Below are 15217 nucleotides of genomic sequence, written 5' to 3'. Positions count from 1 at the left end.
TTTACCGCCTTTCGTCCCGCGGAAGACGGATGGGAGTCTGGGGGCCCGCGGGTACCTGTCGCCCGGGACGGGGGATTGATTCTCACTGAAGTAACTAAATAGGTCAGCCCTATCAAGTTGCCGAGAACGACGCAAAACAATGATTGTACAACGCTATTGGGTACGATAAAATGATGGAAAAATCAGCAGCTTAGATCATGTGTCTGTCAAACATCAATCACCCCACCTAGGTACCTTTTCGGGACGGCTTAGAAGAGCGGGTCTTCAGATTAATCCTTTTGTACCTGTGGGGCAGAGCAGGAACCCTGACCTCCGAGCAGCGGTGACATGGAGGGAAAATGTGAAAGGAATTGATCTCGAACCAGTTTAGCTCCTGCGAACATCAATCCTATCCAGTAGTATTCAAGTCGGCTGAAGGACAATTGGACCGGCACTGGAACTCCGCACGGTATAATTGAGTAGAAGATTCACCAAAAGAAAGTTCGGAATAGCTAGCGTATTTATCGGTGATTGAAATAAAGAAGGTAACTGAACACATACTATCACCTCCATGGCTTACAAATGCTTCAGTTGCCAACCGTGAGTACATTACACCGGCCATTCATTTAGCAGTAATACACCCAACATCCACATGGCACTTATCTATTGATTAATTCCAGACCTTATCGGACCTGTGGTCAATATAAAATGATAACTTATAAAAGAAATAGCAAAGCTTGTCAGTTTGTAAGAGTGATAAAAGACTGAAGAATACTCTGAGGACGGCAAAGACAATACGTATGTGACAACGACCGTTTGAAGACAAACTCCGACAACGGTAAAGCCTAACACACGCCCGTCTGCACGCCATTCCCTGGCCCTGTGACCGATATTGCCAGTCAATGCGGTGAGTAATGACATAATCACGGGTTCCGTGCAGCGGGTAACCACCGGCGGGGTCTCGGCCTTTGTTCGCGGCCAATCCGTGTGAATCCGGGCGGAGCCGCCGTGTCAGGAGGGGACCAGGCGACCGATCGATCGCAGCGCGAAACTGGGTCAACAATCTGCACAGAGCACAGAAGCTGGGAGGTGTGATCTATAAGCAACTGCTCAGGCGGTATGTCGAACGGTTTCCGATGGTTAGAAAACGCACATTTCATGGGAATCTGTGTTTGAAAGGGATGGGGAAAATGACCGAGGCAGTGACAACTTTCCGTCTTGTTCATTTTACTTCATCCATGGGTCTAGAACCATCCAAATGAAGTCCTGGAAGCATGAACAACTGTTAACTCGTCCATGGTGCTGAAAGTAGGATTGTACTTACCCCGTTACACAGGGACAGTCGCCTGTTATGGCAACCGGCGCTGATAACAGAGGCGCACGGCACGAACATCCTGAAGTAATCACCAAGCAGGAGATGGACGAGACGATCGGAACATTCTTCAAGTTGAACTGTTTTATGTTAGACAGATTTAACTTATAGTTTGCTTGCTAACTGACTTGAAAGGACCACGACAGATAAACCAAATAATCATAAAACAAAACATAACTCTAGAATATTTGGAAAGGTATCAGAAGGACAAGGCTTTCAATCCTCAAAGAAAGAAGTACTAGTGTGGTAATAACATTACTGCAAGTTTGATATCCGCCTAGTCCGGATTGTTTTATTGCCTTCCATGACTCTGGTGCATTGGGAAATCAGACACAAGTTGGACAAGAATTAATCTGTGTAAAACAGTAAAGATGTAACTAGACAGAACAGCACACCCGGTCAGGGTTATGGGCACTGCCTGACGTCAGGACAGGTTTTGTAGCGATGTGGGGAACCGTAAACAAACCGTGTTTTACAGCTGAGTTCCTGAACACACGTCAGACAGCTCTAACACTGACAAGCATCCGTGTGTGTCATGGCTTAGTGATGTGCTTCACCGATAGCTGTATTAATGATCCCACTATCATCATAGTGTCAATTTAAATTATGGCTCTATAAGACTTAATACACCAATCCATGCCAACATTACCCTAGACAGTTAATTCTCTACTTTCACGGGGACTTAATTCTGTGGTAGAATGGGAAAGGAGGTTTTCCCTGTGTTAAGTTTGCGGTCAAAACGATTCTGTAGTTCCGTAGTACTACTACTTCTTACTTACTTGTACAGCAGTAAAATATTGAAAATATATTGAATTGCTGCCATGAATTCACAGTGCAGAGGAAAATAAAACTACCACAAACATTTGATAATTTCCAGTAGTAGAGAACTGGTTGCCATGTAAAACACTTGGGGAGGGCTTGTGATTACTTACCAGCAGGAGGCTGATCACTTGTGTTAAAGGTTAACTGATTACCACTTTCAAGGGTGCAGAAAATGTTACACTTTAGAACAGAACAGGTTCATTTCATTTAAAATCCATGTTTATATATATTTCATGATTGGCTATTTCATACAGCTCTCCATGGTCTATTTCTTTCACATTTACCTGTAAGTCACATATTTCATTTGTTATCTTATTTAGATTTTAGTATCATAGACTTTCCTTACAAGCCATGTTGGTCACCATCTGTTGTACTAAAGAGTACACAGTACAGTCTGCAGCTATTTTAGATATTCAACGTGTCAGGTGGGTGAGAAGTCCATAAACACAATATTATGATTCAATAAAAGATGTAACTAGAATGTGAACTGGAACAGTAACACACCTAAATCAACATTGTACTAGAGTAATTTTTTAAAAAAGACTTTGGTCACATCAGCCCTGAGTGCTGCTGGCTGTTCCTCTGTTGCTGCACCTCCCTTCCCTTTGCACCTGGCCGACAGAACGCTTCCCACTCCTTCTTGTGCAGAGTGTACAGTCTCATAGCAACCTGGGCATCTTGGATCTGTAGAACACAAAACAGAACTGTCACCATGGTAACACACCTGAGCATCTTGGATCTGTAGAACACAGACCAGAACTGTTTCTAATTGGTAACACAGTTTCATAGCAACCTGGGCATCTTGGGTCTGTACAACACAAAACAGAACTGTCACCATGGTAACATACCATCTCATACCAACCTGAGCATCCTGGATCTGCAGAACACAAAACAGAACTATTTCTATGGTAACACTGTCTCATAGCAACCTGGACATTCTGGATCTTTAGAACACAGACCAGAACCGTTACCATGGTAACTATTTCTATGGTAACACTGTCTCATAGCAACCTGGACATTCTGGATCTTTAGAACACAGACCAGAACCGTTACCATAGCAACACACATCTGACTGGTCTCATGTATGCCCCAACATGTGTTGGCTCAAATTCACTGCTTGAACCTACATTGTGTGCTACCCTGAAAGGCAATCAAGTCTGAATAAGATTTCAACTTCTCATCCCAGTTTATCCCACTTGTGCTTACTGTTCTTTTATAAATGGGAATGTTTTAATCCCTGAGACAATCTCTTTTCTTGAGATGTCACGTCTGTCTTCATTTCTTACTCCTTGAATTGTGAATCACTCCATTTGCCACTCTTAAAGTCACATTCTACTGATGACACACAGGGTTTGGATGTCAGGAGCTTAGCGTGAGAGTGGTACAATACATCAACATGTGACAGGGACAGCAACAAATCAAGCTGGATATGTCAGCTTCTGTTGACCCCCAAATGGCAAAAGATCATCAGGCTTATCCACCTATGACCCCTGACCTACAGCTGATGAAATGGGGTCATCACGGTCTTTGAGTGACAGCAAAAATCACCTTTCATTTTTCTGAGACTGTATCACATTCAGGAGGAACTAAGGTCTAAGGTAAGGAATTACAACCCTGAAACTGAGTGTACAAAGATAATGATTTTCCCCCTCATCTTCATATTCCAGTTTAATGGGGTAGGAATTATTCCCATGAGCATTTGTCACTCCTATTTGGTAGCTTAGTATGCACTTTCACTGAGTCAAACTTGTCTCAAGCATTCTTACCTAGAGACAAGTGATGCTGTTCTAGTAACCTGAACTTAGTTTGGTGCCCAGAAGTGGTCCATTGGCAAATTCCTTAAAAACAATTGTTTGCAAAAAGGTTTATTAATATATCCATCGTTGTTTGCAAAAAGGTTTATTATCCATCAACTGATCAAGCTGTTGAAGCCAGCCTGGTGTGCTAATGTTGAGAGACGTGCCGTGGATTGTTTAATCCACCCGGCGACACTACATGACTGACTGGAGGGTGTCAGACCTAAATGCCAGCCTGATGAATCATGATTTAGGGATGATCCAGATGCCGGGAATCCATCATCAGAATGGAGCTGTCCGCGCATCAATATTAAGGGACTAATTTTCCTGAGTGTTTTCCTCTGATGCCAGCAGAAATTTGACACTGAGCCATATGATATGGTATTTAACAATTAGGCTTCTATAATGGTAACGAAACCAGTCAATGAAAGTCTGAGCCGTCATTCGATTCGCTCCCAGGTATGAATATAAACAAAGATTTGTTCTGTATTTGTGCTTAAATTTAACTAGCTGTAACTGGAGCAAAGATTTAACAAACGTAAAACTAAACGATCACTCTAATATAGCCCATCTCCTAAAACTTTGGCCTACACAAAATAACTATGAGCAAAAGTGTACAAATCAGACTTCAGACTTCCTCCACCACAGGCCCATTCCACTTCATGATTCCAGACTTATCTCTCTAACTTGCTGACATCTCTTCACACCAACATCATTCTAAATGCCTGAACTCAACTCCTGCTCCTATCATTCTCAGGCTTTATCCCACAGAAACAGATAAACCGTGAAATGTAAGCATACTGACCCTCCCCACACCTCCCCAGAACTGTTCCTATTCAGCCCCATGTCTGTCCATAATTGCCGACTCATCGTTAATCCGTGTGTGTACTGCCGATCACGGGAGGCGCCCGCAGCCATTTTCCACCCAGTGAGCCGCACCGCCACAATCATGCCTCCCAGGACGCTCCAAGGACACCCTGTACGTTTGACCTTCAGCCGTCAGGTGCGATGTTCTTCTGAGGCTCTACATGATGAGCAGGGCGCTCCCGAAGGAAGGCAGGGCTCCAAATTCATGTTGGGAATGGTTTTAATTGTGTACCTAACCTCAAAATTTAGGGGCATAAAAAAATGTGTGCACAACATACAATAAAATTGAATATTACTATTAGCAAAACCTAATTACAAATGTTACACCCTGAATTTATATATGGCTAACTTCAAATGAATGTTATGAAAAAAGGTTTTATCTTTTTTCTGATATAGATGTCAGAGAAAATGCTGTATACTAGTGTACAATACTATCTATATATACCGTAGGTATCATAAATATCTAGGTGCACAGGTCAAAAACTAGGAGCATAACTCCTTCTACACCCAGTATTTCCATCCCTGGAGGGGATGTGAACTTGAATTATGGATGACATTGGTGAAAGCATTGATTCCACGGGTCCAGGGAAAACAAGGAACCCCTGTTGTCTCTTTGTTCAATCTGACCAAATTTGTCAAGCAATGTAAAAATGTACAACACAGTTGGGCCAAACAGACTTTATTCTATGGATGTTGTCAATGCACACATTCATTTTACCCTGAAATAAACAGAGACTCTTCTTCTCTCTTACCAGTTTGATCTGACAAATGAACAAATCTATCAAACACTAATGTACAAATTGCACCTGTAGTGCCAAACAATCATAGTTTTTATGGATGGCATTTTCAAACATCTATTCAGCCTTACAATTTTTATTACTAGCTTTTCAAACCTCTTTACTGGCAGGCCAATTTTGGTAAAGCTTTACAGGAAAACCTCTCATTCTCCCAGCAGGAACTCGGACTGCCAACATCCATCAAGCTTTGGAAGCAAAATTCCATGAACTTTTAAAATGCCAAATTTGGTTAAAGCTGACGATGTCAAATTGCATGAACTTTCCAAATGCCAGAAGGTCCTGTAGATTAGCGTAATTGTATCAGTAAAGTAGGGCATTGGCATGGAGCGGGGTAATCAGCCATTATCCTCCATTACAGACACATTACTGCCATTAAACACTCGTTGACCCAGTTATTCCTACGGCTCTTTCTGTCTGCTGAATGGAAGTGTGAGCCAGACTTAATGGGGTGGATCTACCTGGTGCCACACTAGCCACTGGGCTGGTTTAGAAAAACAAACCGGTTGTGGCTGGGGCTGATTCTGTGTGGATGTATGAGCCAGACATGGCTGGGTAGAACAGTGTATAATGGTTCATGGAGACAACATCTAACAAACAACTCTATGTCTCTCTCCCGCCTATTTCATCTGTAGTCAGACGACGTAGACTCACCCTGGCAGGACATGTTTGTAATAATGAACCAGCTGGTAGACTAATACAGTGACTTCCTACTGGGAGACGTATAGTGGGACGGCCTTATACTACACTCTTGTCTATGTTAGAGAGAGACGCTGGTCTCACAGGGTCTCTAGTGTCCGCTATGAGGGATGGGGCATACTGGAGTAACTTTATCAAGTGTACCTTCTTCTTCTTCTTCCCTTGATGCCCACAATCGAGGCGTCGATTATTCTGGCATTTCAGGTCAGAGGTCATTATACTAAAAATTGTCCAGTATTCACAGTCCATTTAACCTCGCCGGGTCAGTTCCGAATAGTCCCGTCCATACTATTACAGCAGTGAAGACTACATGAGGCTGGACACCAGGTTGTTCACTGTGTCTACCTCTGCCGCATTCCAATCCTTGATGGTTCTAGGCAGGAATGAAAAGTCTCTGTACTGTGTTCTAGTCTTAATCTGGGAAAGCTGATAGTTGTGTGTGCGTCTTCTTCTTGATGGTGGCGGAACAAGCTTGCTTTTTATAATAGGGCATTGCACAATTCCTTGGTTGATCTTAGCCAGCATCCCTAGTCTTGCTGACCTTCTGCGTTCTGCCAGTGGTTGCCAGCCGAGTTCTGCTAACATGTTGGTCACGCTTGACGTGTTGTGGTAGCGATTGAGAACATATCTCGCCGCTCGTCTTTGGATGCTTTCTAGTTTGTCAATGTCCTTCTGCTTGTAAGGATCCCACACGGATGCAGCATACTCCAGCAAGGGTCTCACAAAGGTTTTGTATGCTTTTTCCTTGATGGAAACAGAGCTGATTTTAAGGTTTCTCTTAATAAAGCACAAAACTCCATTTGCCTTGTTTGCTACATTATTGTAGTGTACGTTCCAGCTCGCGTCCCTGCACAGTGAGACACCTAGGTACTTGGCTGTTCTTACTGTCTCAAGCGTATGGCCATGGAGTACATATGATGTCTCCAAGGGTTTTCTACTCCTTGTCACTGTCATGGTTACACATTTAGCAGGGTGAAACATCATATCCCAGGATTTTTCCCAATCTGCCAGCCTTTACTAGATCCCGTTGTAGCTGATCTTGTTGTTCCCTATTGGTTATGACGTTATATATGGCAGTATCATCGGCAAACAACCTAGCCAGTGCTGTTAGTTTATCCGGTAAGTCGTTTATATATGCAAGGAATAGACAGGGACGGAGGACGGAACCCTGTGGGACTCCTGATCTGACGCTTGCATATGAGGACTGGTATCCGTCGACTATAACTGCTTGTCGTCGGTCTCTCAAAAAGCTCTCAATCCAAGCTAGAGTCGATCCTTGGATTCCAAAGCGGTGTAGTTTGTGAATCAGTAGGCTATGATTCACCCGGTCAAATGCTTTTGCGAAATCCATTATTAGGATATCTGTCTGTTTCCCACTTTCCACGTTGGTCGTTAGCTCTTCTACCATTTCTAGCAGCTGACTCTCACAGGATCGACCTCTGCGAAAACCATGCTGTGCGTCATTCAGTATGGCGTGTGACTCAAGGTGGTACATGACATGTTTGACCACAATATGCTCCATCAGTTTACACGCTATACATGTCAGGGAAATTGGTCTGTAATTAGTTGGGTCATATTGTTCCCCTTTTTTAAAGATGGGCATGACATATGCACTCCTCCAGTCAATTGGGACACTGCCTGTTGTTAATGAAGATTTAAAGATGGTTGTCAGTGCCGGCGCCAGTTGCTCTGCTAGTTCTCGTAGTATTCTAGGGCTAATGCCGTCTGGCCCTCCGGCCTTGTGTGGGTTCAGTTTCTCCATTAACTTGCTCACTCCCTCGCAGGTGATAGTGATGTTATCCATCGCTGGTACGTCTGTGTTTTGCATACCTGTCTTCTCTTCAAACTCTGCGGTTGAGTACTGCTGTCCATCACCGAAGACTGATTGGAAGTGTTCATTCAAAATGTCAGCTTGCTCTTGTGGGTTGGACGTGAGGCGGCCATCTTTCTTTAGAGGGGCAACACCGGCATTACTTGACCTCTGGTTCTTAACGTAAGCCCAGAACCTCTTATTCCCTGGTTTGTAGGCAGATGTTTCTTCCGTAAAGACTGAGTTTAGATGACTCCAATAGCTCCGACGGATCTGTCGTTGGATGGAACGGCGCAGGGCCTTAACCTCTTCCCTCAGCTTATTGGATCCGTTTTTCTTCCACTTGCGGTATTTCCTATCTCGTCTGTTCATCAGTTTCCTGATACTTGGCGTGACCCATGGTAGGTTGATTACCTCACCAGCTTAAAATCCGGAGGCATGATGATGATGATGATGACGAAATGACATATTGTAAATATACATCTATGACCTCTTAGTTATCAAACACTACCCACGCACGCACACACACACACACACACACACAAACACACATAAACATTAAGAACAGGAGAGACTTACCGAGCAATGCTCCCCCTTCTGGATCTGAAGATGGAGAACCCCAGCAGCCAGCTTCTTTAATGAAGGCGTGTTGTTACCCTGGACAGAACAGCAGGGTTTGTTGAGAGTTTTTTTTTAAACAATTCTGTATTGGTTATGGGGTTAGTCAGCAGGGAGAAGTCAAGGACAACATACAAAAGACTTATTTAGGACCTATAGAAAACAGATTACACGTTTTGAGTGTTGTTGTTGAACTTGTATAAACCATAACATCTTTACAAGTGCAGGAAGACTTTTACCAATCTATTCACCCACATGTGTACTGCTTACAGTAAGGCAAGGGTTACCAATCTTGTTCCTTTGCTAAATGTTCATACCAAATTCATGTTTTATTTTCCCATAATTGCATCGTTTATATCATTATCAAGACATGAGTCTAGACAATTATCTTCATTTTCAAGATTTTATTTGGTTACAACAACCAAAATTTGTAAAATTTGCTGCACGTTGATTAAAACTGGTGAAAATTAATCAATAATATTTGATCTAGATTTTATTGAATTTGTGTGAAGAGACAACAATGTGAGATTACAAATTTGGGGGGTAAAGTATTGGTATGACGATTGTACCAGATTCAGCTAACAAAGGGAGTAATAGAACCTCCATGACCTAACTAACAAAATACATTGTTGCCTTATACGCTCATTTTTTTCAAGTTCCATGACAATTTTTCAATAATTGCACAAGAGGCTGTAATGTCAGGACCTGTGGCAACCTCAGACTGAGATGCCAGTGCCCAACTGCCATAAAAAACATGGAGGCTTATTTCGGTGGAAGTCAATCAATGTGAGAGCTGAATAGAAACAGCCTTCTCCGGATATTGATTATTGACAACTAATCAATCGTGTGCTGGTTATGTCCCCCATGGGTCAGTGTAAGATGAGCTCCCCTGATCAGATGTAGCACACACAGATTTAATCAACTCCATGTTAATTAGCTGTACAACAGGAAACCACCAGGGAAATACACAAGGAAATTAATTCTGTCTGACCTACAATATTAAATACTGGAATGATTATACAATGTAATGAGACCTACAGGTTTAAACAACAACAATTTTAGTAGTAAGATATATAGCTGAGCTAAGATAAAAGTAAATGTGGTAGATCTTAAAAAGGTGGATTTGAAAGTTTTGTGTTGGAAAAAGCTTTTGGATGTACAACGTAAGTCAAAGTTGTGTTGGATGGACCTACTATAGTACTAGTACCTCTCTTTGCAACCAGGGGATGAATTGATTGTAATGTTACAATCAGATGGGACTTACATCATGTAGATCATGTAGATTTTTAGACTTTAATCTGTTGATTACTTCATACCATATATGATGCGCATGTATGTGAAATGACTACTACTAGTAGTATAGAGACTTACCCCTGCCAGACTCTTGAAGGGAGGGAAGTTGGATGTGTCCCTGATCATCTGTTTGGGATGGGTCATCTGTAAGGCCTACAGGGGGAAATACATGTAAGTACATTTTAGGAGCCAATTTGTACAGGATATGCAGCAAGGAAAAGAATTATTATTATAGCAGACACTAGATGTTTATGACTAAAAAACAATGGTCCAATAGAGATGTGTAGTTGCTACACTGCATATTACTGTAAAATACATCTCTCAGTGAACTGACTGTGCACTGATGCCATCTACTGACTAGGTTTCAAACTGCAGGCTGACAAGAACAATGAGAGCAAATTGCAACTTTTCCCGTGTATTAACCTCGAGAAGGTTGCAAGTGAGAAGAAAAATCAAAGGCAGAAAGGGTAAGAATTCATCCATCTGTCATTTCTTCACTCATTCCTCTATCGACTCAGGAGTGCCTTTCTTACCTTCATGTCGTTCTGCAGGGCATGGCCCACCAGGATCCGCCCTTTAAGGATGTCTGCCACCTCCTTCTGCACAGACTGGAAACTCTCACCTGACAACAAGAAGACACATGTCAAGCTTTTCATGATGGAATGTAGAAATTCTACTGGTATGAGGTAATCAGGGATGGACCCTTCCAGTCTCACAGACAAAAATAGTAACACTAAAGTAAGGATGTATATTATATTGTTTACAACATTGTATGTACTGGTACTGTAAGTCTCTTTAGATTCGCGGGGCCTAAAGTTCGCGGTTTCGGGAAAATTGACAATCCGCGGTATTTTTAGATTCGCGATTTCTCCTTGGCTATTTTTCGAAGAAAAATTTGTAAGGTGTATATTTAAAGTAATAAAATTTTGTGTTCCGGCATTTATATCCTAAAACGCGGCGCAAAAATTTGTTTCGTGCACCGCGCGACACTGCCGGCGGTATGGCTGAAGATCGATCTGACGCACGTGTAAACAATTTTCTTTGTTCGGAAATAAGCGCTAAAACGCTATTTTCCACGACTACACATCGATACTCTAGTGAAGAAATGCATAATCGAAAGAATCTTTCGGGAAAATATATATATTACTAAGAATATTTATGCCGTCTTCGGCGAGATTTTGAACCCGGAAGTATGCAAAGGTCGCCTTCGGTCGCAGGGCGCAAAAGAGAACCAACTAACATTTCCCAGGTACCAGCAGTTATATTTTTCATCATAATATTTGTAGATATGCCCGATGTGCCCACAATTTTCAAGCGCCCGGACACGCATGGTCGGCGCTCAGCACACAGATTTTTGTCCGGCGGTGCACGTTTGACAGTGCCGCAGTATCGCGATTCGGTCTCTCATAATATTATAATTTTTTGACATCAGTATAACTTAAAAAAAATTGGTACTCAACATTCGTACATTTGCTAAGAATAAAGTTGATTTGCAGTGATTTGTGTTTGTTGCGTGTGTTTGTGTTTCGCTTTATACCGTCGTGAATGCATGTGGGGAGGGGGGCGCACTTACGCAAAACGTATTCGCGGGGAAATAGATTCGCGGTACAGAGGTCCCCGCGAATTCCGCGAATCTAAATATACCGCGGAAATTTGTAGACTTACAGTATTGAGAATCACAAAATCACAGCTGTACAGACCAACAGACAGGCATGTAGAAATACACACATGTAAAGTCAAGTAAAAAGAACTACATGTATAATGAGGAAACAAGAAATATTTACCGTCCTTGAGGTCCCGTGGCCTGATTCCGCTGACAAATGTGCGGTAGTCTGTCACTTTCTCTTTGGGTTTGACGAACTTGTCGTAGACACACTTGCCGAACTGGTTAACAATGGAGACACGCGCCAACGCACTCTTACTGCCGCGGTGTCCTGTACCAACCATTTCACAGTCCATGCCTACAGCTCGCGTCAACCTAGAGGAGCAACAACAACAGGTAAACACAAACAAAAACACGGGACACTTTTAGTAACTGCCATTAAGGGAGTGAATATACAAAGTAGCCTGAAGCAAGTTTTCCTCCCGACCTTCAGTTTTCAGGCCTGGGCCTGTACCTGTACCTACAACTTGACACAGCTCTAGTATGGCAGTTGAGATATCTTTCCTGTCCACTTACCCATCAAACGAGTCCGGTTTGACCAGACTCATGGCCGGTCTGTTTGCCAGGCCTCGCTCCTTCCGCGCTGCGGCCGCCACATCTGACCCTAGCGTGACCTCTATGTCCTCAACATCAAGGTCATCCACAAACCACAGGTCAGGATGGGAGCTGGGAGAGGGAGGGGGGGCAAAGAGAACTGTCTGATTAAAAACATGTACATGTATCCTTCAGTTAACGATCATAGTATTCATACAAGAGAAAAAATTGTTCTGTATTTCAAGTTTACATAAATTTTATTTAAGTTTACAATCCTTTATGAACATTTTCTTCAGTAAAATGATATAATAATGTGTGTCAAAATAAATCACAAAAAGAAAAGGACTCCAATGTCTAAAAATGCTGTGAGTACCAGCCTTCTGACTTCCTATCAAAACTTTACATGAAGCACAAAATGACAAAACTCACCTTTGTTCTTGTGAAGTCCCTTGTCCTTTATCATCTCTAAGTTTTGTCCTCTTCCTTGGAGACTCCTTCTGGTTGGACTTCCTCTTCTTGGCAGACTGTTGAGACGTCTTGCTGCTGACTTGGGTTTCCTTGTGGGTTTGAAGAGCCTTTTGGTCATTACACAACAAACAGCCATTAATAACCACCATGTGAAGTAACTTTGATCTTCTACCAGTAACCACTAACTTTTACTTCTCCTGCTACATGTAGTAGACAAGTCTGCAACTACGTATTTTAATTTCCTATCAGCTCACCATTTATCAAACAATTCTGGCTTGAAATAATGAAGCTAACACAAGCAGAGTACTAGGACTTCCCACTTCACTTGCCTCAAATACAAAAACAACAAAGCACCCTCCCTTGTTGCTCTTGACCTGCATTTGGACAACCAAATACACAAAATTCCTCTTGAACTTATTTCTTACTTTCAACCTACATCTCTAACATCTTTGATCTAAGCAACTTACTAGTACATGTACTTCAAGACCATGATTCACTTCAAGTCACCTATGTCAGTAACAAAACTCCTATGCCATTGTATAATTCAATTGTTCACCACAGAACAGAGCAGTATCTAGCTCTGGAGCTTTCAAGCCTTTCCTTTTGCCCCAGAAAACTTCCCCTTACCTGTGTTTTAAACAGCCTACTAGCCCAGGTTTGACTTGAACCTAAAATCACCCCAGCCTGCTGCTGCATTCTGGGCAACACTTGAGACTGTGTCATGTTTGAGTCCATGTTTCCAACTGACCTGTCCTCACAACACACTACAGCCTCAGTACAGGGTGTCAACAGTCTTACTCCCACTGATTGGTCCACCTTTTGTTCCCCTTGTTGTCTGAAAAGGTGTTTTCACTGACATTGTCTTTCCGTATGCAAATGAGGGGTGTTTACCAGACAGTTGTCACCTTGACAATAAGACAATGGGCAGCCAATCAAGCTAAATTTTCAGACTTTGCATACTTAATCAGGGAGTACATAATCAGAACATACATGTGTATCTAAGCAAACAAGGAAATTCAAACCCTCCTACAAGTTCAGGTAGAACTTGAAGATGAAAACATCTGAAATACACCTAGGACTTTTGAAACAAACTGTCTGCCCTTTCATAATGCTACTTACACATCCCTGCACACAGGTCCATACCTGCAGGTCATATCCTTGGAAGTTAGATGTTGATTTCTTCATACCTTGATCATACCAAGCTACGTAAGGAGGCTTTAAAAAATGGTTTCTAGATGTTTCTCCCTTGGAAATCTTCTCCACGCTAGTAATTAGCCAAACCAATGTGTTGAACGTCCTTGGCCAAACTACATGTATTTCGACATTAGGGATCAACCTTGGGGAAATGTCAGTACTGGGTGAACCAGCATGATACAGTGGTAGTGATACACCCCTTATCATACTTACAGCAGCCAGCTTCTTCCAGTTAGAAGAAAAGTCTTCCCCCTTCTTAGGAACCATTGGCTGAGGAGCAGTCTGGGCTGTTGAGGAGTCTACCGTCTTTTTTGGTCTCCTTCCCCATTTCACCACTCTCCAGTTTTTCTTTTTCCCTGGTTCCTTCTTGTTTCCTTGCGACTTTTGCGACACATTTTGACCAATGGAAACAGTCACATTGTTTGGGGTAATAGAAACTGTTCTGGTTTCACTTGACGTTTGTTCCTTTACATTCTGATTTGAACTTAACTGTACAGTTTTCTGTTCCTGTTTCTTGTGCTTCTTCTTCCATATTCTTCGCCGATTTTTGCTCTTCTTGATGCCATTTTGCTGTGTTGTTGCGTTGATTATGCTGTTACTGGGTTGATCATTTTTGTTGGATTTCTTCTTTTTCCTCCCGATGAGATAGGTGACCACCCTCTCCATGGCAGTGTTACAGCTGGTCTGTACCCCGTAAGAAAAACACAAGATGTTAACCCACCGTATTCGGTAGGATTTCACGTGCAATAATAGTGTATTAAATGAAGTCACTAAACATGACTAAAAGTACATTTGTACCATCAAAAAAATAAAATCATGCTAGGGCAGGCTAGGGCAACACTTCTCCACGTGTAGATACTAGTACATGAACAGTTAGAAATAGGGTGGGAGGGGGGCGAGGCACACACGTAGATTCGTCATTATTTTTGGATACTAAGGAGCAAATTACAAATATTACTCTAGTAAATGTACCATGCATGGAATTCTAACATTCTACTTAAGAGAAGTAAATGACAACATGGGATATTGTAATCCCCATTGACTCACAAATGGTACTTACAATGCAACTGGCAAACGTGCCAGAAGGAGGATTTGGATAACCTTTCACCGGGCATTTTAGGGCGTACCACTTTCTTTTATATCGAGGTTTCAGCAAAATATTGCAAATATGACTGAATTTACGTACATAATCAGTAATAAATGAATCAAATATATTCTCTATCAAAATAGAACGGCCGTTAGAACAGCGGTGAAGTGGTTCAATTTTTTTTGGGTTCAGATTTGTCTGTCCCTTACGCCCCCATGGTT

General features: G+C 42.2%; 1 protein-coding gene across 4 annotated transcripts; it reads right to left on the bottom strand.

The window, feature by feature from the left end:
* Positions 1–2483: 2483 nt before the first annotated feature.
* On the bottom strand, positions 2484–15073 carry LOC109477418 (RNA exonuclease 4-like). Of its 4 annotated transcripts, none has more exons than XM_019778679.1 (9): positions 14970–15073; positions 14123–14593; positions 12677–12822; positions 12230–12379; positions 11835–12028; positions 10584–10672; positions 10129–10203; positions 8719–8796; positions 2484–2857 (listed from the first exon to the last, which is right to left on the bottom strand). In XM_019778679.1, exons 2-9 carry the CDS (start codon positions 14573–14575, stop codon positions 2723–2725), a joined length of 1320 nt encoding a protein of 439 aa, XP_019634238.1. In that variant the 5' UTR covers positions 14576–14593; positions 14970–15073; the 3' UTR covers positions 2484–2722. The 4 variants fall into 4 exon arrangements, with proteins under 4 accessions (XP_019634238.1, XP_019634239.1, XP_019634240.1 ...); XM_019778680.1 differs by having other exon boundaries at positions 12677–12804; positions 14123–14595; positions 14970–15050; XM_019778681.1 differs by lacking the exons at positions 14123–14593; positions 14970–15073 and adding an exon at positions 13343–13634.
* Between the last annotated feature and the right edge of the window lie 144 nt (positions 15074–15217).

This window comes from Branchiostoma belcheri, unplaced genomic scaffold (assembly GCF_001625305.1).
Source record: "Branchiostoma belcheri isolate BF01 breed outbred unplaced genomic scaffold, Haploidv18h27 scaffold4, whole genome shotgun sequence".
In the NCBI taxonomy this organism is placed as follows: domain Eukaryota; kingdom Metazoa; phylum Chordata; class Leptocardii; order Amphioxiformes; family Branchiostomatidae; genus Branchiostoma; species Branchiostoma belcheri.
Note: the sequence above shows the minus strand (reverse complement) of the source record. Positions and strands in the feature narration are given on the sequence as shown.